The sequence below is a fragment of the Scyliorhinus canicula genome, chromosome 13 (assembly GCF_902713615.1).
Source record: "Scyliorhinus canicula chromosome 13, sScyCan1.1, whole genome shotgun sequence".
Taxonomy (NCBI): Eukaryota; Metazoa; Chordata; class Chondrichthyes; order Carcharhiniformes; family Scyliorhinidae; genus Scyliorhinus; species Scyliorhinus canicula.
The window spans coordinates 135,947,398-135,970,956 of record NC_052158.1 but is presented as its reverse complement, the minus strand read 5'-3'; the positions used below and the strand labels follow the sequence as shown (position 1 = coordinate 135,970,956).

The 23,559-nt window shown below is 44.6% G+C and overlaps 1 protein-coding gene across 3 annotated transcripts; it reads right to left on the bottom strand.

Moving 5' to 3' along the window:
• Window positions 1-2,518: 2,518 nt before the first annotated feature.
• Window positions 2,519-22,319, bottom strand: slc19a3a (solute carrier family 19 member 3a). 3 transcript variants are annotated; one of them, XM_038817227.1, is made up of 5 exons: window positions 22,096-22,319; window positions 9,142-9,967; window positions 7,751-7,943; window positions 6,371-6,512; window positions 2,519-2,877 (listed from the first exon to the last, which is right to left on the bottom strand). In XM_038817227.1, the coding sequence occupies exons 1-5, from the start codon at window positions 22,261-22,263 to the stop codon at window positions 2,701-2,703; spliced, it is 1,506 nt and encodes a 501-aa protein (XP_038673155.1). In that variant the 5' UTR covers window positions 22,264-22,319; the 3' UTR covers window positions 2,519-2,700. The 3 variants fall into 3 exon arrangements, with proteins under 3 accessions (XP_038673155.1, XP_038673156.1, XP_038673157.1); XM_038817228.1 differs by having other exon boundaries at window positions 6,371-6,501; window positions 7,875-7,943; XM_038817229.1 differs by having other exon boundaries at window positions 6,371-6,498; window positions 7,875-7,943.
• Between the last annotated feature and the right edge of the window lie 1,240 nt (window positions 22,320-23,559).

The window sequence follows — 23,559 nt, the reverse complement described above, 5'->3', positions numbered from 1 at the left end:
TGGCTTTGCCGAGTCTGGTCAATTATTACTGGACGGCCAACATCGCTATGATAAGGAAGTGGATGGTGGGTACGGGGTCTATTTGGGAGCGGGTGGAGGCGGCTTCGTGCAGGGGCTCCAGTTTGGAAGCCCTGGTCACGGCTCCTCTACCGCTGCCGCCGGCCAAGTACACCACCAGCCCGGTAGTGGTGGCGACCCTGCGGATATGGGGCCAGTGGAGGAGGCATGTGGGGGAGATGGGGGCGTCTGTCTGGGCGCCAATCTGCGACAACCATCGGTTTGCCCCCGGCAGTATGGATGGGGGGTTCCGAGTATGGCGGCGAGCAGGGGCGGGAAGGGTGGGTGATATGTTCCTGGAAGGGAGCTTCGCGAGTTTGAGGAGCTTGGAGGAGAAATTTGGGTTGGTAAGGGGAAATGATTTTAGATACTTACAGTTGCGGGACTTTGTTCGTAGACAGGTCCCATCTTTCCCGTGCCTCCCGCCAATGGGGATCCTCGACAGAATAGTCTCTAGGAGGGAAGAAGGGGAGGGCAGAGTCTCGGGTATATATAAGGTGCTCATGAGGGAGGAAGGGTCCCAGACAGAGGAACTGAAACTTAAATGGGAGGAGGAGATAGGCGGGGAAATGGAGGATGGGCTGTGGGCAGAGGCCCTGAGTAGGGTAAACTCGACCGCGACATGTGCTAGGCTCGGGCTGATCCAATTTAAGGCCGTTCACCGGGCCCATATGACGGTGGCTCGGATGAGCAAATTTTTTGGGATAGAGGACAAATGCGCTAGGTGCGCGGGAGGACCAGCGAACCATGTTCACATGTTTTGGGCATGCCCTGAGCTGAGGGGGTACTGGGAGGGATTTGCGGGGGTCATGTCCCAGGTGCTAAAAACAAGGGTGGTGATGAGTCCAGGGGTGGCAATTTTTGGGGTTTCGGAAGACCCGGGCGTCCAGGGGGAGAAAGAGGCCGATGTGCTGGCCTTTGCTTCCCTGACAGCCCGGCGACGAATATTATTGGCGTGGAGGGACTCAAAGCCCCCAAAGACTGAGTGGTGGCTTGCGGACATGTCGAGTTTCCTGGGGATGGAAAAAATTAAGTTTGCCTTGAGGGGATCTGTGCAGGGGTTCACCCGGAGGTGGGAACCATTTATTGACTTCTTTGCGGGAGAGTGAGCGTCAGCAGGGGGGTGGGGGGAGGAGGGTGGGGGGGGGGGGGGGTAGAGTAGAGGAGGAGGGAAAATATGGCGGGTAGTACCGGTGGGAGGGGAGCGGGCTTGTGCAATATGTTACGATGGAAGTATTGAAAGTACGTGGATGTTTGCACATTTTTGCCTTTTTTGCTTCCTTTCTGATGATGTCTGTAACTGTTTATAAAGCTAAAAACTACCTCAATAATATTGTTTATTAAAAAAAAAGATTTGAAAACAAGCCATATGATGTTGGGTCAGATGACCAAAAAAGCTCGGGTAAAGAGAATGAGTTTTAAAGAAGGAAAATGAGATAGACAGACAGAGAGGAGGGAATTTAGGGCAGCACAGTAGCACAAGTGGATACCACTGTGGCTTCACAGCGCGAGGGTCCCAGGTTCGATTCTCCGCTGGGTCACTCTGTGCGGAGCCTGCACATTCTCCCCGTGTCTGCGTGTGTTTCCTCCGGTTTCCTCCCACAGTCCAAAGACGTGCAGGTTAGGTGGATTGGCCATGATAAATTGCCCTTCGTGTGCAAAAAAGTTAGGAGGGGTTATTGGGTTACGGGGATAGGGTGGAAGTGATAGGGTGGAAGTGATAGCTTAAGTGGGTCAGTGCAGACTCAATGGGCCGAATGACCTCCTTCTACACTGTATGTTCTATGTAATTTCAGAGCTTAGGACCAGGGCCACTGAAGGCATGGCCACCAATGGTGGAGCAATTAACAACTGGTATGTTCAAGAGGCCAGAATTAGGTGATCTTGGAGGGTGAAGGAAATTATAGAGGGTGAGAGGGGCAAGTCTATGGAGGGAATTCAAATTAGAGAGAAAATTTTATAATCAAGGTGTTTGCTTGACTGGGAGCCAATGCAGGTTAACAAGCGCGGGGATGATATGTGAAACAGCACAAGGAGCAAGTTGAAACCTGGTAACATAGATTTGGATGGCATCAAGTTTATGGAGATAGAATGTGGAAGGCCAGCCAGTAGTGCATTAAAATAGTCAAATCTGGAGATAACAAAGGCAAGAATGAACGTTTAAGCAGTGGGAGCTGAGATAGGACCAAGTTGGGCGATGTTACGGAGGTGGAAGTAGGTGGTCTTAGCGACAGCATGAAGTTCATCTCGGGTTCAAATATGACACCCAGATTAAAAACGGTGTGGGTGAGTTTCAGACTTGCTGGAGAGGGATGGCGTTTGTAGCGAGGTAACAGAGTTTGGAGCAGGGACCAAAAACAATCAATCTTCCCAATATTTAACTGAGGGAAATGTCTGCTTATCACTGTTGGATGTCAGGTAGGTATAAACAAGAAGAACCAATCATTTTAAAAAATCATTATTTTGTGATTTGCTGCTTTATTGGTTTTCGATGGTACATGGTCAGTGGCCCTTTCCCATCCCTCTAAAATATGCACCTTGGCCAATTGAATGGCAGTGGGGCACATAATCCACCTCTCTGACCAATAGGTTCTGACAAGGAATTACAGCAACGAGAGTCAATTTTAATGTTTTCAGACTTTTTCAAATCCTTGTAACATTTATGCACATTGTCTCTCTTTCAGTTGATAAGGTGTTTCCTTTGATGATCTCAGACTCCATTTTCCTCTTTCTTCTCCGTCCATGTTGAATCAAAGTGTAAACACCTCTGATGAAGAAAAGCCCTGATATTGCTGCAAAGTAACTCCCATAAATAAGGAACTGCAAAATAAAACCAAGCGTTTAGTTTTCTGCTGGTTAATGTGGACCATTAAAAATAACTTGCCTTCAGTATAAACCTGGACACTAATTTGCCAACATCTGTCAGTACTAAAGTCTCTGAATTGCTATTGCTAAGCTTTAATGCTTCATTGTTTTTTTTTGCAGCATTACAGTCTATACATTACCTTTCTGTTTTCTTTTACTGTGAAACCAGATGAAAAGTCAAGGCCCATCATTCAGGACACTGCCAATGGAGAAGAGAGGATTTGGTAATTTAAGATGTGCTATTTTGGTGGCCTCACATTTGGGGTTTTAAAAGCCTGATGATGTTAGGGGAAAGGAAAGGCTGAGTGAGGTAAGGAAATCTACTGTTTTCACATCACACACAGTTGTGAATGAGGAGAGAGTGCAGTAGATCCAAGTCTAGCATGGAGCGAGGAGCAAGAATGTTTAGTAAAATGTTCTTGCAAGTCAGGGAACAAGGCAGAAAAATTAATGGATTCAATTACTATAGAGGGAAGCTGTAGGTGAAAAGCAGATCACTTTCTACACAAATAATCCTTTTGTATCTCCTCCAGATGTGTAAGGCTCTTTGTTTGGTGAAGGTGGTGGAAGAGGAAGTGGTATTCAAATTTCAGATTTATGTTGTTGAGGGGAAAGGAAAGTTTTGCTGCTCAGGACTGAATCAGAGGCAGTTTTAGCAGTAGAGTAGATGTAAAAACGGAAAGCTTCAAAGATACTGAGGTTGAGAATATTAGTAGATGCAAAAAGACTAAGGGTGAAGCTGCCAAAATTGGTAGCTGATAAAGAAAGAGCTTGCATGTATACCTTTTATATAATGTTGCTCAGCCAGTGAGGTACTGCTTAAATGTTTTAAAGGAGAGACATTTGGCAATCAATTTGCACATAGCAACATTTTAAACACAGCAATGAGATAATCTGTGGTTTGTTTGACAATGGTGACACTGTTGGCCAGGATCCTTGACCTTTTTCAAATGCTTCCATAAGATCTTATGTCCTCCCGAGAAAGTTAACTGGGTCTTGGTTTAACATCTCATCTGAACGATGGCACAATCAAAGGTGTAGCTCTGTTTCAGTAAAGCACAGAGTTATCAATTTAGGTCATGTACTCAAATCTTGCAAAGGGCTTGTTGAACCCATCATCTTTTGACTCAGAAGTAAGAGCGCTACCAGACTCACACTTTTAGCCTGGATTTTGGTCTGGAATTTCCTGGAACTTTTCAGTGTAATTACGGCATAAAAGCTGAACTGTACCAGTTTTCGCCAAGGAAATTTAAATTTGAATTATGCCAGCTTTACAATGAAACATCACTGATCATTTTCTTATACTTTTGTTACTGAGATTCATGCACTAATAATAATGATAATATTTATTGTCACAAGTAGGCTTACATTAACACTGCAATTAAATTACTGTGACAATCCCCTAGTCGCAACACTCCGGCCCCTGTTCGGGTACACTGAGGGAGAATTCAGAACGTCCAAATTATCTAACAGCACATCTTTCAGGACTTGTGGGAGGAAACCGGAGCACCCGGAGGAAACTCGTGTAGACATGGGGAGAACGTGCAGATTCCGCACAGAGAGTGGCCCAAGTGTGAATCGAACCTGGGTCCCTGGAACTGTGAAGCAACTATGCTAACCACTGTGCTACCGTGCCACCCACATATTTAGCCATGTTAATCAAACCTGTCCCCCATAACATGTTCAAGATGACTATGTAACTGGGGTGGTCTCCATAACGGGCACTCCTCTCTTCTGTATACTAATGGAGAAAGCACAATAGAGCCAGAAGACCTGAAGTCCACTTGCTGCTTTCCTTATTAGTGGTGCTGTATCTCAATTTGTTTTTTACATTGTGGTGTAGGCAAATGAGCTTTGGAGGAAATTTTGCGACTATTTTCCAGGTTTGGTGCAAAAGCTGCCTTATATTTTGGTGCAATTCTCCGTAACTGAATATGTGGATAGTCAACCATTACACTACAAGACTGTAGGTAGAAAATGCTATGAAAACACTCTGAAGCTCTTCTTGCAGCGTGACAGCAATGACATTCACGACTGGGAGGAGCTTGCTACCAACCATTCAAAATGACGATGACTTGCCCATCAAGCAGCATCATATTTTGAGTTTAAACACCTTAATGATGAGGCAGAGTGGAAGCAGATAAGGCAGGAAAAGGAAGCAAATCCTCCACTCCAGATCCCATTTCCTCATGGGCTGACTGCCCCATGTGCTCAAAGATGTGTAGGTCGAGAATTGGCTTCTCCGGTCAGATGAAGACCTGTGGCAGAAACCCATGACCCTGAGTGGACATCATGCTCAAATCGCAGGACAGCTAACATCGATGACATATTGAAGGCATGTAATCTGAAGGACATTGATGGTGGAATCAGTTAAAAGGATTGGTTGAGCGTGGAAGATGTCATCAATATGGAGAAAGAGCAGTTTGGAAGGGATAATGGAGCCCTGAAAAATCAATGAATTGATGAGAAAGAAGTCAGGACCTTTAACGAAAGCCACGGTTGAGCAAGTTGATGCCACACTGGAAGCCACAAAAGTAACCTTGTTGTGTCCTAATACAATGATGATGGCTGGGATTTTCTACTTCATGCCCTTCAACCTGCAGTTTTCCTCCCAATCATGTGGGCTAGGAACATGGGTGGTATATCCTGGTTGCCATGTTTAAACATGCGTAGTGTCATGTGAGAGTACCTTTAAGAAATGGGTGTTTAAGAAATGTACCTTTAAGAAATGGGTGTATATTACTGCAGTGATGTCAGAGTGGGTGGAGCTGGGCTGTCTGTCAGCTTTTTACTTTCATTTTAGGCTGTTTGCTGCAGGGTGTGTTTTAGTTCTGTTTTCAGTGTTGGAGCTGAAGCCAGATAGAGCAGGTGTACTGTTGATCTCTCTGCCATGAAAAGACTATCTCTTGATCATTTGGTGAATTCAGAATTATAAATGTTCTCAGTAGTGAATGTAAACCTAATGTGCTTCTGTTAAAAGGTGTTTCTTTTGTCTTCTGGATGTTGTTTGGGAAGTTATTAAGGATTACTTAGTGTTGTATTCTTTGGGGGTTGTATTTGAATTGATGGTTGCTAAGATGTTCACTGTATATTTTAAAAAGGTTATCTTGAGTTCATAGAACAAAAATTGTTTTGCTTTAAAAAATACTTTTCCATTTCTGCTGTACCACACCTGCAGAGTGGCCTGTGTGCTCCCCATACCACAATCTATTAAAAGTTGTGGGTCAGGTGAACTCCATGATACACTTTGGGGTTCTCTAAACCCTGGCCCATAACAATAGCATTAGATTCCCTCAAAGGCTTTGGAGATGTCCACGGTTGTCAAATAAATCACAAATGCTTAAAAACAAAATTAATAAATTGTTGGTAAATAATCTCTCCATAGATCAAACATATTGCAAACCTCATATTGACGCAAATCATTTGCCAAATTTATTTTTGAACTCACCTGGGTGATAATATCCAAACCAAGGCCTCTTGAATCAACTACAATAACTGTCATAATGGTCTGAAGTAAGAGAGCTACAAAGGTATTTACTCCAAATAAAAGTGCGTAACGCTCCATGCTCAGGTTAGCTGCTATTTGGAATCTTGATGAAGAAAATAACTGGTTAGACTTTGAACATTGCTTCAAATATTCATATTTAACAAAGGGCGCAAAAGACTATTTTAAAATTTGGTGCGCAAGGTATCCACTCACCACCTGCCCATTGTAAACTCCATGTTGCCCGAGCCATTTTGAAGCCCAAATCTCATTTGCATGCTGTTGGCAAGCTCCTCATTGAAACTGTTTTGTTTAAAACTCCCAATAAAGATGTTGGATTTAGGGCAAGATTTTGTCAAAAGTAATTCTTAATCTCCAAATGTAAGAAAGAGGTGAAATCAGCCACAGTACCTTGTGGTATCACAATACACCAAGTGGATTCCAACTCCTCTACACTCTCAGACATAGTGCTGCGACTCACCTTCTGATAACTTGTCAAACTACCTGTGTGAGGCCAACGGTTCCCATCTCAGGTCTGGACCCTGGTATCCCCTACACTCACACATACATGATACTGATCAACCCTGACACACAATGCCCAACCCCACACGTGTGTTACCTGTCCCCTAAACACACAGGCACAAATACACATAATACCGGTACCCTACACACTTAAATTTTTAGGATGAAGTTCAGCAAACACCAATGTTAGGTATTTGTGTTTGTTCCTAATTGGAACAAGGCCATTTTAAGAGTCTGATCACGTGACATATTGATGACATCATCGGCCATTTGCACAGGCAAACGTGCAGTCTATCCTTTTGTCTTATTTTAAAAATAAATTTAGAGTACCCAATTCATTTTTTCCAATTAAGGGGCAATTTGGCTCTTAGCGTGGCCAATCCACCTACTGTACACATCTTTGGGTTGTGGGGGTGAGACCCATGCAAACACGAGAAGAATTGTGCAAACTCCACATGGACAGTGACCCAGAGCCGGGATCGAACCTGGGACCTCGGTGCTGTGAGGCAGCAGTGCTAACCACTGCGCCACAGTGCAGCCCCGCAGGCAGTCGATTCTAACAGCTTGTTGAGTAAACACTTTGCCAATAAAGCTCTTGCTTGTTTGTATCATCAAGGTCTGCAATCGTATCCTTAAAAAATACCACAATCATGTTCTGGGTATGTTTGCGAGCAGTTGTTCATGAGGGGCAGTAGAGGTTAAAAACTCAATTCACTAATGGGTTTTTATTGATCCAAATTTTGTTTATTTAATGCTACATTTTAAAAAAAAAGATACTATTTTGGTTTTGATTTTTGTTTTCAGGTAGGCTATGATACTTACGTTGCTATGGTAATTAGTAACATGTATGTGGCTTTGAACACAACATAACCAGCGTAACAAACCCAGATATTGTCTGACAGATCAATGGCGAATAATGCACAGCTGCTCACTGTTGAAAAGATACCAAGTGCCATTTCTCCCCAGATTGCCCAATCCAGCTTTATGTAGCCCACAGCAAAGGATGTGACAGCACCTGGATTTAGAATAACAAGGAACTCAAATTTTGGACGTCATGCAATTAGCAATAGATAATCAAACACTTTAATGTGATCATTATCATGAACTCTTTCATGTAATTTACAAATAACAACACAAAATATTATCAATCCCGAACAAACAGCATTATTGATCGGAAAAGCTGATAAATTAATTTGATGGGGCCGTGGAGGAGGTAGTAAAAATAACTGTCATGAAGCTGATAAAGTAACATTCACGTAAACACGGAACTATGACTTGTCTATAATTAATTCAGCACGGTACCAAAGTTCTACAGCGGAATACTCATAACAGTGACTTGGCTACTCTTGATTTATATTGGAAAGGGGCTTAATTATTGCACAAATGTTCAAAGCTATAGGTTGGCCTCATAATGTTTTATTTATGCTTTTTTCACATACTAGTGCTCCTCCTGTCACAAATCGGGTTAATTATGCACTACTAATATGTAAGTATGACTGTTTTTACTACATGGACTTGAGCAGGTTAACTGGTCTGATATTAGAATAATGCCACCCAAATCAAATGCTACACTAGTTCTTGAAATAAGCTGTACAACTATCCAACAACTTGTTTTTTTTCAGATGCAGGAAGTGCATCTTAAAGTGCTTAACATTTAGGAGCACAAAATCGTGGAAGCAGGAGGAGAAATAAAAACATAAAGTGGAGTGGTGGAATCACAAAATGTAGTCATCAACCAATCTTGCACTCGAAAACTCATTCAAACTAGTTGTAACCGTACTTTGTTTTAGTCTTCAGTGAAATGCTCACAGAACAACAAAACATTCAAAGATCAATTAATTCTTATTTCTTTAAATTGTTGAAGTTCTTTCTAGATTTATTGTTGATTGTTGCTGGATGCACTGGTGTAAAAAATCTTGTGACTTTTTCTATTGCTGTGTGTACTACCTCTGGCTAACTGTGGATGCTTTCCGTATTCAATTCTGTTGGATGGCGTAACTCATTTGCCATGTGCCTGGCATTTAACTGGTACTCTACCAGCGCACTCCTAGTGGAACCCTCATCTAGTATTGCTGCAGGTATTGTGTGGGGTCGGTCTGATGTTGGTCTTTCATAGGATGTTAACTGGTTCTGTCTTTTATCAAAAAAATCTCTCAATCTTTCCGCTTATGGTTGCTGATGATAAATTGAATGAAAATTCTAACTGAACTTACTCATAAATGTCGACACTGCTTCCACACCACCGTTATACACTGTAGCATTCTGGGATGGTTCAACGTGATTCCATAGCACTTGTATGTAATTTGTAACTTGATAATATCCACAGCTGGCCAAAGCCCACCAGATAGACCAGTAGATGATTTGTGGTGAGGAGTAACATTTTATGAAGTCAGACCGCAGTTTGAGGAGGGCATTCTTTGCATTATTTTGCTCTGTTGCCTTCGCCAGATTGTAGACATTTCTGTCTGACGTGACAGGTAACTGTGAGCAGTTTTCTCCATCAGGATTGTTTTGGGGACTACTGTTTTCAGATTTTGGCTTGACATCTTCAGTTGACGGGGAAACCTGGATCTTTTCAGCCTCTTTCCTGTGGAAAAACATGCTTGTCCGGGGCATTGGCAGGGGAATGGAAGAAAGGAAAGATATAGACACTGAAACCAGTGCAATCACATTCAGATAGAAATAAGGGACATTCCAAACAGAGACTAAAACCTGTCCCAGAATGGAAGCCAGTGTGTATGCAACTAAAGTGATGCTCCGACAGTAACTGGTGACTTTTTGATAGTGCTCAGAACTAACAACACTGTAAATATAGGAGTAATATGCCACTTCAGTGGCAGATGAGATGCCAAAGACGAATTCTAAAAACTGCATGGCCAGGACTCCTTGTGCAAACAGGAGCATTATCCAAGTGATGATAAAGCTAATTCCCTGTAAAGTTATGATAGGTTTATATCTTAGATAATCTGTGACCAAGAAGACAGGAAATAGCATCGCCAAGTAAGAGTATGTCCAAACTGGAAATATTTCATTAGTAACCTGAAAGTGAATGAGAAAATAAATTTAATGCTGCATTAAGACAGTAAAACAAACTGAAACATAGGACTAGAATTCCGTGACAGTCCTCAGATTCAGTTTAGAGTCAGAAATAATGTAAAATATGTTTTAAAACATTTTTAAAAATTCTCCTGCTCTGTTGCTTCGTCATCTCAAAAATAATACCAACAAAATGGAAATCAGAGGTGATTTGTGCTATTCGATCCTCTTGGGAGACATGGTTCATCATGAATGTTAGGGTAGATTTAGCAAAATAAGTAACAGTGAGGCTAAAGTGTTATTTATGTATTTATCTTACAGTGTTATCTATGTATGTGAGAATCAATCAGGCAACTTTCAATGAGCATACGTGTATAGGGGTTTATAGAATTCCAAAGATTCACAACCATTTGAGTGAAGAAATATCTCCCCTACCCCACCTCCCAACTTCAGGATGCAAGCACAAAGGTCAAGGCTGATACTTCAGTGCCGTGCTGAAAGAATGCTGAACTGTTAGAGGTGCCATCTTTTAAGATGAAACTTTAAGTGGTAATCCCGTCAGCCCTCTCAGGTGGACATAAAAGATCCTATGGCGCTATTCCAAGAGCAGGGGAGTTAGCCCCAGTGTCCTGGTCAACATCTTTCCTTCAATTAACAGAATGAAAACAGATTATTTAGTCATTAACACATTGCTGTCTATGGGAGCTTGCTATGTACACGTTAGTTGCCTTGTTTCCCACAATGCAGCAGTGAATGTACTTTAAAGGTTCTTCACTGGCTGGAGAGTGCTTGGAGATGTCGGGTGGTCATGAAAGGCATTTCGTAAATGCAAGTCTTTATTTCTTTCCTTTTAGGTATTCAGTTGGAGCCGTGCATGTTGGTGGCCATCTTTTGAAGTGTCTGACTCACCAGAGCTGCAGATGGGGCCGAGAATGGATATGTCTTAGCCTTCGCCTCGATAATAGTCCAGAGGCAAATTCTATTTGGTTGGAGGTCCCAGGTACCGCCTAAGTCTTCGGCTTGGTTGGGTGGATTTGATGCAATTTCTACACCCGGAGAAGATTAAACATACCTTGAGAGGATCTGTGGAAGGGCTCTACTCGAGGTGGTAGCCTTTCATCTCTTTTAGGGAGTTGGTTACCATCAGCGGTTAGTGGGAGGAAAAAGAGTTTGTCTTCTTATAGAACAAATAGCGAAGAACAATACTGCAGTTGGGTTAAAGGTTTGCTATGGTTTTGTTTTCTTTTTGGGGGGGGAAAGGGGTTTGGGGGAATGTTGGGCTGGGTGTAGTTTATGGGTTTGTTCGTTGTAATGAAAAGATCATCGGGTCTGCACCGGCCCTTGAAAAGAGAATCCCACTTAAGCCCACACCTCCATCCTATCCCCATAACCCCGCCTAACCTTTGTTGGACATAAAGGGTAATTTATCATGGCCAATCCACCTAACCTGCACATCTTTGGACTGTGGGAAGAAACCAGAGCACCCAGAGGAAACCCATGCAAACATGGGGAGAATGTGCAGACTCCGCACAGACAGTGACCCAAGCCGGGAATCGGACCTGGGACCCTGGAGCTGTGAGGCAACTGTGCTAACCACTGTGCTACCGTGCTGCCCATGAATGAGGAAGATGAAAGGACGAGAAGTGATATGGGAGTTGTTAGGGGAATAGACAGGCATTTCAGTGGTGGTGGACATGACTGCAGGATGGTATGTTGCCTCCCTGGTTCCAGGGCGAAGGGTGTCACAGAACGCTTGCACGACATTCTCCTGGGGAAGGGTTTTCAGCCAGAGGTCATGGTCCAGGTTGGCACCAATGACTTGGGTAGGAAAGGGATGAGGTCCTGAATCCAGATTTTAGGGAGCTAGAAAGGAGATTGAAAAGCAGGACCTCTAAAGCAGTAATGTCAGAATTACATAATGCCAGAATCTCACTATGCAAGTGAGTGTATAAATAGAAAAATTGATCAATTAAACATATGGGCCGGGATTCTCCAATGCCCTGGCCAAGTTCTGACACTGGTGTGAAAAGCAGCAGGAACCACTCCGGCGTCAACGGTCCTTGATTATCAAGTATTCGCCCTTTCCTAGGGAGCTAGGTCGGCTCCGGAGTAGTCTCCGCTGCTCCAGCATGCGCGCTACTGCCGGCGTGAGTCTGCGCATGCGTGCTATGGCCGGCGCAAGTCCGCGCATGCATGCTATGGCTGGCGCGAGTCCGTGCATGCGTGCTGCGGCCGGCACAAGTCTACGCATGCACGCTACGGCCGGAGTGAGTACGCGCCTGCGCGCTACGGCTGGCGTGGTTCGCACATGCGTGTGGGTTCCCGTCTCCGCACCGGCCCCCGGGCAATATGGCGGAGCCCTACAGGAGCCCGGTGAGGAGGAACATAGGCCCCCACGGAACCAGCCCACCCGCCGATCGGTAGGCCCCGATCACAGGCCAGGCCACCGTGGAGGCACCCCCCCCTCTGGGGTCAGATCTCCCCGCCCTATCCCCTCCAGAACGGCCCATGCAGACAAAGCTCTGAGGTCCCGCCGTGTGGGACCATACGTAACCCACGCCGGCGGGACTCAGCTGAACTTGGCGGCCACTCAGCCCGTTGAAGCCCGGAGAATTGCCGGGGATGCCAAAAATCAGTGTAGGAGGGAGGAGATCCGGGGCTGGATTCTCCGCCACCGGAATGCTCCGTTTTGCCGGCAGTCCGGGGGTTTCCCGATGGCGTGGGGCTGCCCCACAATGGGAAACCCCGTTGACCAACTGGTGAAACGGAGCATCCCGACAGTATGCTGGACCAGAAATCTGGCACGGCGGGACGGAGAATCCAGCCCCAGATTTCTGAGGTGTTGGGATAGGTTCTAGAAAAGGTGGGATCCGTACAATGAATAATCAAGGAGTAAAAAGGGAGGAAATAAATGCAATAAATATCATTAGAGAAAAAGTACCGGGTTAGCTAATGGGGCTAAAGGCCGATTAGCCCCCTGGATCTGATGGGTTACATCCTAGGATATTAAATTAAGTAGCTACAGAGATCGTGGATGCAATGGTAGTAATCTTCCAAATATTCTTAGATTCTGGAAAAGTTCTAGAGGATTGCGAAACTGCCAATGTAACTGTCAAATCAAAAACGGAGGGAGGCAAAAGAAACTATAGGCCTGTTAGCTTAACATTTGTCATTGGGAAAATGTTAAGAATCCATCATAAAGAATGTAATAGCAGAGCATTTAGAAATAGATAATATAATCAAGCAGAGTCAACATGACTTCAAGAATGGAAAATCATGCCTGCAAAATTTATTTGTTTTATTTCAAATGATAATGAGCAGGATAGATAAAGGGGAACCAGTAGATGTAATATACTTGGATTTCCAAAAAGCATTTGATAAGGTACCACATTTAATAAAATAAGAGACTGGAGTCTGCACATTCTCCCCGTGTTTGTGTGGGTTTCGCCCCCACAACCCAAACATGTGCAGGGTAGGTGGATTGGTCACACTAAAATTGCCCCTTAATTGGAAAAAATGAATTGGGTACTCTAAATTTATATTTAAAAAAATAAGAGGGCCTCACGGTAGCGGGGGCCTCACGGTAGCATGGTGGTTAGCATCAATGCTTCACAGCTCCAGGGTCCCAGGTTCGATTCCCGGCTGGGTCACTGTCTGTGTGGAGTCTGCACGTCCTCCCCGTGTGTGCATGGGTTTCCTCCGGGTGCTCCGGTTTCCTCCCACAGTCCAAAGATGTGCGGGTTAGGTGGATTGGCCATGCTAAATTGCCCGTAGTGTAAGGTTAATGGGGGGATATTTGGGTTACGGGTATACGGATTACGTGGGTTTAAGTAGGGTGATCATTGCTCGGCACAACATCGAGGGCCGAAGGGCCTGTTCTGTGCTGTACTATGTTCTATAAGAGACAATGGTGTTGGGGGTATTATACTAGTATGGATAATAGAATTGGCTAACTAATAGAAGACAAGACAGTTGGGATAAGGTAGGGCATTTTCAGGATGGCAACCTCAACTAGTGGAGAGTCACAGGGATTAACCGTGGCCACAATTATTTACAATATATTTGAAGGACTTGGATGAGGGAAATAAATGTCATATCGTCAAGTTTGAAGATTACACAAAATAGATGGGAAGGCAAGTGGTGAGGATGACAAAGAATCTACAGAGGGATCTAGGCAGATTAAGTGAGTGGGCGAAATCTTGGCAAGTGGAATATAATGTTGAAAAATGTGAAGTTATGCACTTTGGTAGGAAGAATGCAGGAGCTGAATATTAGTTAAATGGAGAAAGACCGCAGAAAGCAGCAGGACACTAAAAGCTAGCATGCACGTTCAACAGGTAATTGGGAAGACAATGGAATGTTTCAAAGGGAACGGAAAATAAAAATAGGGAAGTCTTGCTCAAAGTATTCAAGGCATTAGTTAGATAACACCTGGAACACTACAAACAGTTTTGGTCTCCTTATCTAAGAAAAGATGTCCTCGAATTGGAGGCAGTCCAGAGAAGGTTCACTATGTTCTGAGCCCCAGTTTTAAAAAGGTGTTACATATATATCACACAATGCAACATAACCCCAGCCTCAGGCCCAGCACAGAACCAACACCATTCCATACATTTATACAGAGAGGACCAACAGCAACATGTATGGATTATGGTCTGTGTTGTCAACACTTCCCAAGATAAAACAGAAAGGAAGGAGTACTGGAATACCAGGAGTGGATAACAGGATAACAAAGGATCAGGACCCCACCATGGGTCTGTGTTCTCCCAGCACATGTCTATCACCCATTAATGAAAAAGAGAATAAGCTGCTCACTCAAACAAGAAAGCGCCCTGACCGTTAGGGAGGGCAACAAGTTATCAAACAACAGGACTTGGCTTAATCCAAGGTCTCCGAAGCAAAACCCAGCCTCAGGATGTCCCAAACAAGTGCCGTTGAGAAGGGACATCCCAAGCTTCAAGGGCCAATAGGATACCAACCTGGACCTGCCTGGCCCAGCATCATCTGACACGCTGGAATTGGTACCCCCAGGATCTCCAGCACACCCCAAAATCTACAATCCAGCCAATCCTGAATTTCACCAGGATGAGTTGTAAAATTCATTCCTGTTTGTTCCTGCTTATTCCCTTGTTTCCCCTTTCTTTTGTTTTTGCTGTTACATTTTTGATCCATGGATGTTTAATGGACCTGTGACTTTAAGGCAAAGTGGCCTATGCCTTTAATTCAAGCAGAGGATTGCAGTAGTAGGACAGATCATCGATAACTCTGTTTGATTGATGTGGCTGATGGCCAATGAATTGGCGCAAAAAGGCTGTGCTTTGCCCGGTAACATGTGGTGATTGGATCTGATCCCATTGAAATGGTTCAGAGACTTAAAGAACTTTCAGTTTCACTTTGGCAGCTAAGGGATAAAACCTTTCTTTTTTCACAGTTTTCTCCAGAAATAACCAGCTAATTCTCACCAAAAGGTTGCTGTGGGAACCAACGCCCTCTGCAGAAAAGGCTGTGCAAGCAGAATCCGAAATCTGGTAACTCTCTCTGTAGAACTGCAGGCTGATGTGAAGCCAAGGGCCTCTCCTGGAAAAGCTGTGAGTAAGATTTTGCGAACTGCAAGGACGATCATTATGGGCTGTAGACCAGAGACTTTAATCCACACTTATACTGGGATGAAAGTGCACTAAAGAACTCACCATCTGAAGCAAGGACTCTTATCTTTTGACCTTGGCATAGTGCTACTGTCTCTGGACTAGTAATCCAGAGACCCAGAGTCAAGCTCTGGGGACCTGGGTTTGAATCCCGCCATGGGAGATAGTGAAATTTTAATTCCATTAAAAGCCTAAAGGTAACCATGAATGGATTGTTGTAAAAAAAACCATCTGGTTCAGTAATGTCCTTTAGGGAAGGAAATCTGTTGTCCTTACTCGGTCTGGTCTACATGTGGTTGGCTCCAAAATGCCCTCAGGGATGGGCAGGAAGTTCTGGCCTGGCCAGCCACATCCTACTTTTATTTCTGAACTCAACCCTTATGGCCTCATGTGATGCTTCATTTGGTATATCTTCTCTCCTCACAGCTGTAATTGCTTCTCTAACCAATAATGATACGCCCCCACCTTTTTTATCCCCTTCTCTAACATGCAAATAAAGAAACAAATCTGAACAGAAGTGGGATGAATCTCCTTGCGGGGAGATTTGCTGGTGGTGTTGATTGGCAGGGGAATAGAAAGCTGACGGCAAATTCAGAGCAGGAAACGGGAGATGGAAAATCAGTGAGTGACTCTGAAAGACAGGAGCAGCACAGGTTAAAAAGTGTGCAACACAAAAATTTGGCAGTATTAAAAGGTATATATGTAAATGCAATGGGCTGGATTCTCCGTTTCAGCGGCTAAGTGCTGACGCCAGCGGAGCATGCGGACTTTTATGACCAAAAAATCTTCCTCCTGGTCTGACCCCTTTCCTCCCAGCCATACCCCTCCCCCAACCCCTCCTCGGCTAACCCACCTCCCAGATTGATCCCCCTTCGTCCTTCCCTCCCTCCCGTGCCCTTCTGGGATCATAAAAAGGTGAGTGACTTACCTCTCTACGTCCCAGTTACTCCATATTGATGTTGATAGGGGTGAATTTTTCAGGCATGTTACAGAAGGGGATAAAAAGGTGGGGGGTGTATCATTATTGGTTAAAGAATCAAATACAGCTGCGAGGAGGGATGATATACTAAATTAAGCATCACATGAGGCCATATGGGTTGAGTTCAGAAATAGAAATGGGGCTGCCACACTCTCAGGCCTCTACTATAGACCCCCAAATAGTAGAAGAGTGTCAGAAGAGCAAATATGGAGGCAAATTTCTGAGAGCAAAAATAGTAATAGCTGGAGACTTCAACTACTGTTGTTTATCCAGAAACCTACAGGGTAAGATAAAACAGAAAAGAAAGCTTATGACAGTCACAAAAGCATAATTCTGTAGAAAGCCTAGAGGAGCTATAAGGAGAGGCTGGATAGACTGGGACTTTTCCCCCTGGAGCTTAGGAGGTTTAGGGGTGAACTTATAGAGGTTTATAAAATAATGAGGGGCATAGATAAGGTAGATGGTCAACACCTTTTACCAAAGATAGAGGAGACTGGAACTAGAGGACATAGGTTTAAGGTGAGAGGGGAGAGATACAAAAGAGACCAGAGGGGAAATTTCTTCACACACAGGGTGGTGAGCATTTGAAATGAGCTGCCAGAGGCAGTGGTAGAGGCAGGTATAATTTTTTCCTTTTATAAAACAGTTAGACGGTTACATGGGCAGGGTGGGTATAATGGGATCTGGGCCAAATGCGGGCAAGTGTGACTAGCTTAGTGATAGAAACTGGGCGGCATGGACAAGCTGGGCCAAATGGCCTGTTCCATGCTGTAAACATCTATGGTTCTATTACTCTATGAATATAGACGTACAGGGGTGAGGTAAAAAGGAAATTAGGAAAGCAAAAAGAGGATATGAAAATTGGCAGGTAAGATGAAAGAAAACCCAAATGTGTTTTACCAGCACATGAAGAGTATAACTTAGGAAAGAGAAGGGCTTCTCAGGGATGTGCATGGTAAGTTGTGGGTTGATGCTGAAAGTACGGGCAGGGTTCTCAATGAGTACTTTCTCTCTGCCTTCACCATGGAGAGGCTGATGCAGATTCTAGTTAAAGAGGAGAAGTATGACATTTTAGATACAATAAGCTATGGACTTGTCAGATGGGCTAATCGGTGGCAAATAGAATTAAATCCGAATAAGTGTGAGATGATGCATTTGGGCAGGACATACAAGACAAGGGAATACATGATAAATGGCAGGAGAGGAAACACTGAGGATCAGAGGGGCCTTGCTGTACATGTACACTGGTCCCTTAAGGTAGGAAGGCAGGTGAATACAGTGGCTAAGAAGGCATATGGTATACTTGCCTTTATTAGCCAAGGCATAGAGTTTAAGAGCAGGGAGGTTGTGCTGGAACTGTATAAAATGTTCATTAGGCCACAACCAGAGAATTGTGTGCAATTCTGGAATCCACATTATAGGAGGGATGTGATAGCACCGGAAAGGGTGCAGAGGAGATTTACCAGGATGTTGTCTGGGCTGGGGAATTTAAATTATGAAGAGAATAAGTTGCCTTTCCATTTTTTCGACGAAAATGCATGATGTCACACTTATCTACATTAAACTCCAGCTGCCACATTTTGGCCCACTCTGCTAACCTATCTATATCCATTTGTAAGGTTCTTATTTCCTCATTGCAACTTACTGTCTTACCTATTTTTGTGTCATCTGCAAATTTGGCTATAGAATCTTCTATCCCTCTATCTAAGTCGTTAATATAGATTGCAAATAGCTGAGGCCCAAGGATCGAACCCTTTGGCGCCCCACTAGTTACATATTGCCATCCAAAAAAAGACCCATTTATCCCAACTCTCTTTTAAAAATAAGTAAATTTAGAGTACCCAGTTATTTCTTTTCCAATTAAGGGGCAATTTAGTATGGCCAATCCACCTAACCAGCACATCTTTGGATTGTGGGGGTGAAACCCACTAGACACAGGGAGAATGATTCGAACCCGGGTCCTCAGCGCCGTAGTCCCACTCATAAACACTGCGCCACCGTGCTGCCCTTTATCCTGACTCTGTCTCCAATCCATCAGCTAGTCTTCTATCCAAGCTAATAGGTTACCCCTAATCCCATGTGATCTCACCTTGTGAATTAACCTTCTGTGCGGCACCTTATCAAACACCTTCTCGAAGTCCAGATATACTACATCTACAGGATCCACATTACCCACTTTGCTTGTTACATCTGAGAAGAACTCAAGCAAATTAGTCAAACAAACATGATTTGCCCTTCATAAAACCATGTTGACTCTGATGGATAGTCCTTTGGCTTTCCAAATATCCTGATATTATGTCCTTGATAATTGATTACAACAATTTTCCAACAGATGTTAAACTAACTGATCTGTAATTTTCTATAATCTGCCTCCCTCCCTTTTTGAATAAGCATATTGCATTTTGTTAGCATTAGCGATTCACTGGAACCTTTCCCGTCGCCATGGAATTTTGGAATATCATAACTCATAAATCCACTATCTCTGCTGCCACTTCCTTTGACACCCTAGGATGGAGGACATCAGGCCCTGGGGACTTGTCTGCCTCAATTCCAAGAATTTGTTGAGTACCATTTCCCTATTGATACTGTTGCTGTAGAGCTCTATGACTCTAAACATAATGAGAGAAGAAGAACTGGTGGGACTGAGATCCTTGATAGTGAATAAATCACCAGGGCTAGATGGATTGTATCCCAGGTGGTTAACACTGCTGCCTCACAGCACCAGGGACCTAGGGTCACTTCCGGACTTGGGTCACTGCCTGTGCGGAGTTTGCACTTTCTCCCCGTGTGTGCGTGGGTTTCCTCCGGGTGCTCCAGTTTCCTCCCACAGTCCAAAGATGTGCAGGTTAGTTGGATTGGCCATGCTGAATTGTCCCTTAGTATCCAAAGGTGTGCAGGTTAAGTGGGGTTATGGCTTTACCAGAATAAAGTGGAGGGACTGGGCCTAAACAGGGTCCTCTTTCAGAGGGTTGGTGCAGATCCGATGGACCGAATGACCACTTTAGGAATGCTCTTTAGGGATTCTATGGAGGAAATAAAAGATGCTCTGAGGATTATTTTCCAATGCTCACACGATACAGATGAGGTACCAGATGATTGTAGGCCTGCAAACATTGCAGCAAAATTGAAAAAGATAGGGGGTGATTCCCCGATATAGCGGCCAAGTATTGATAATTGATTGCAACAATTTTCCAACAACAGATGTTAAACTAACTGATCTGTAATTTTCCATAATCTGCCTCCCTCCCTTTTTGAATAAGCATATTGCATTTTGTTAGCATTAGCGATTCACTGGAACCCAACAGGGCCCGGGCACGTCCTAATCTGGCCCATACAGGGGGCCAGCACGGCGCTGGAGCGATTCACGCCGCTCCAGCCTCTGTATGCGGCACCAAATGGGCGCCGCGCCAACCCACGCATATGCAGTTGGGGCAGCTCAATCCTGCACATGCGCAGTTGGGCCACGCCATCCTGCGCATGCGAGGGGAACTTCTTACGTGCGCCGGCCCCGACGCAATATGGCATGGGTGTTCAGGGGCCAGCCGTGGTGGAATGTAGGCCCGGGGAGGGCAGTGGGGGGAAGAGGCCGGCCCACCGATTGGTGGGCCCCGATCGTGGGCCAGACCCCTTCAGAGGCCCCCCTAGTGAAGGAGCCCCATTCCTCCCCCCCCCCCACAGGCTGCCCCCCCGAGCATTCCCGCAGAGTTCCCGCCAGCAGCGACCAGGGGTGGATGGCGCCGGTGGGACCCTGTTGTGTCGGAGCGGCCGCTTGGCACATCCGGGCTGGAGAATCGCCGCTCGCTGTTTGAGGGGGTGCGAGAATCGCGTGCTCGGGTCGGGGCGGCGTGGCACAATTTGCGTGGTGCCCCACGTTTCTCCCACCCGGGGGGGGGGGGGGGGGGGGGTACCGTTCATAGGCTGGAAAACTATAGGCTGATTTCAGTGATGGGCAAATTATTGGAACCAATTCTGAGAGACCAGGTAAACTGTCAATTAGGAAGGCATGCATCGTTCAGGGATAGTCACCATAATTTGTCATGGGAAGGTCATGTCTTAATCAAATTTTTCAAGAAAGTAACGTGGAGGATTAGCAAGGAATGTGACAAGGTTCCACCTGATAGCTTGGTCAGAAAAGTGAGATCCTGTGGGAGACAGGGAAAGGTTGCACATTGGATACACAATTGGCTCAGCAACAGGAACAAAGGTTAAAAGTCAATGGATGATTTTGCGAATTTCCAGTGATTTCCTCAAGCTCAGTGCTTGTTGTTTCCTGTATGTATTAATGTTTTGAACTTCAATTTGCGAGACATTGGGAAATCTGCCGATGACACAAAAATTGGCCGTGTAGTTAATAGTAAGGAGGATCACTGTTATTTCTAGAATAACATCAATGGGTTGGTTGAATGGGTGGAAACGGGCAAATGGAATTCAATCTAGAGAGGTATGAGGTGATGTATTTGGGGAGGGCAAAGAGAACAAGTGAATGCTCAATAAACAGGGGAAACTGAGCTGTTCAGAGGAAGTATTTAGAGTACCCAATAATTTTTTTCCAATTAAGGGGCAATTTGACATGGCCAATCCACCTACCCTGCACATCTTTGGGTTGTGGGGGTGAGACCCACGCAGTTATGGGGGGAATGTGCAAACTCCACATGGGCAGTGACCTGGGACCGGTATTGAACCCGGGTCCTTGGTGCCGTAAGGCAGCAGTGCTAACCATTGCCCCACCGTGCTGCCCTGGCAGAGGAAGTAAGATACCTTAGAGTGCAACTCCCTGAAGATGGCAGGAGAGGTGGATAAGGTGGTAAAGAAAGCTTATGGAATGCTTTCCTTTATTGGATGAAGTATTGAATACAAAAGCATGGATGCAAAGGTGTAACTGTATAAAACGCTGGTGAGGCCACAGCTGGAAGTTTGTGTACAGTTTTGTCACCACATTGCAGAATGACATAATTGCTCTGGAGAGAGTGCAGAGGAGATTTACAAGGATGTTGCCAGGGCTGGAAATTGCCGCTATAAGGAGAGAATGGATAGGATAGGTTTGTTTTTCTCAGACCAGAGGAAGCTGAGGCCTGACCTAATTGTGAGGGGCCTAGACAGAGTCGGCAGGAAAAACCGGTTTCCCCTAGCCAATGGGTCAATTGCCATGGGATTTGATGTGATTGGTAGCAGGATTAGAGGGATCATGAGGAAAAACCTTTTCACCCGGAGCATCATGGGCATCTGGAATTCACTGCTTAAGTTGGTTGAGGCTCAACTCATTTCAGAGGTACCTGGATCAGGTAACCGGCAGGGCTACGGACCAGGTGCTGGAAAGAGGGATGAAAATGAGCGGCTAGTTTCTCTTTTTCCCGTTTTTGGCTGACAAAGCATGATGGGCTCAATGGCCTCGTTCTTCCCCATATCCTTTCTGTGGTTCTATGCTTTCTATAGTTCCCTCAAAGACAAATCTGGCTCAACGAAACATATTCTTTCTTTGCGTTTGAGACATGATTTCAGACAAATACCTGTTCAGTCGTTAGATTTTTAGCAGGCCCGACAAGGTAAGGTGTCAAAAAAGGCTCCGACGGTCTCATCATTGAGAAAAATCCAAAAGTACACAGAAGCAGTGTGGGGTAACGCCATCCATTGTTTTCTGCTGGGTTGCAGCAACCTGGACCTGTACAGCACAACATTGTTCTGGCCAGGAGCTAATAATCCTTTCGCTGCCTGTGTCAACTCCGCAGGTTTGTAGCTGGAGCTCTGCAGCCAACTGAATTCCTTATCACCTAAACATAGACTTTAAACTCATTGGAAGCAGGTTCAATGTTTCTGCCTTCGCATTCCAAAAAGCAGCGTGATTAGGACAGAAATATTTAGATCAGCAGAGTTCAAAATAAGGTCAAAAGCTCAAACCACAATGTGATATTTTTCTTTCAAATGTTGAAAGATACCGGGGCCGGTTTCCCGTTTAGCTGCAATTGAGAAACCTGACACAAAATTGTGTTTGTTCTTGTGCTGTTCTTCCAAAACAAAGTTAATCATAAGCATGAAGCCCTCCCTGAACCAGTGCAGGGCAGCGTAATAGAATGTGATTGTTCCTTTCTTCTTGGCATTTAAAAATATTCCTTGATGTATTTGTGAGTTTCAGTCTTATTAATGCAGCTGGGAATAAGCGTTTTTAAACAATGTTTCCAGTTAAGGAGCAATTTAGTGTGGCCAATCCACCGACCCTGAACATACCCGAGTTGTGGGAGTGGGATGCACGCAGACACGGGGAGAATGTGCAAACTCTACACGGTAAGTGACCCGGGACCGGGATCAAACCCGGGTCCTCGGCGCCGTGAGGCAGCTGTGCTATCCACTGTGCCGCCCGTAAATAAATGTTTTAATGAGAACATGTGACAAACCTGGTTTTAAATCATTGAGCATGCCTCAAATACACTGAAATAAAACCCAAAAATGCTGGGAAAACTCAGCAGGTCTGGCAGCATCTGCTGAGAGAGTAACAGAGTTAACGTTTTGGGTCTGTACAACTGAAGAAGAGCCATTAACTCTGCCCCACTCTCCACAAATGCTGGGTTTAACCAGCATTTTCTGTTTTTATTTCTGACTTCCAGCATCCGCAGCAAACTTGCTTTTAAATATGGAGAACCATTTACTAGTTTCACTGGTGTATATGAGTCAGCTTCTTAGTAAATTAAACGTTTCTTAAAAAGCTTTAAGAACATGCCTACTGCTGCCTGTGTGCCTGAAAACACCAGCTTAATTTGAAGAGCCTCCTCGAATGGTCACAGCCAGACTGTGCTGAACTGGGACTGTGGCCAATTCTGTGGGTGGGACAAGGCAAGATTTTCTATCTATGTAAAAGTTCTGGGTAATTCATGTTATTCTGGAGCCAACTGATATTTAAAATTCCTTGATATTTTGTCCTGGTTTGACTGATTATACCAATTTGTTTTGCTGATAATGCAAGTACAGAAAATAGCAAG

What these genes read in the sequence shown, in the direction of transcription:
- slc19a3a (XM_038817227.1), bottom strand. Translation starts at nt 22,263, where the DNA reads ATGTTGTGCTGTACAGGTCCAGGTTGCTGCAACCCAGCAGAAAACAAT. An exon ending in TTACTAATTACCATAGCAAC is followed by an intron (nt 6,513 to 7,750) that starts GTAAGTATCATA and finishes TTCTTCATCAAG; the next exon opens with ATTCCAAATAGCAGCTAACC. An exon ending in GTTTGGATATTATCACCCAG is followed by an intron (nt 2,878 to 6,370) that starts GTGAGTTCAAAA and finishes TTTATTTTGCAG; the next exon opens with TTCCTTATTTATGGGAGTTA.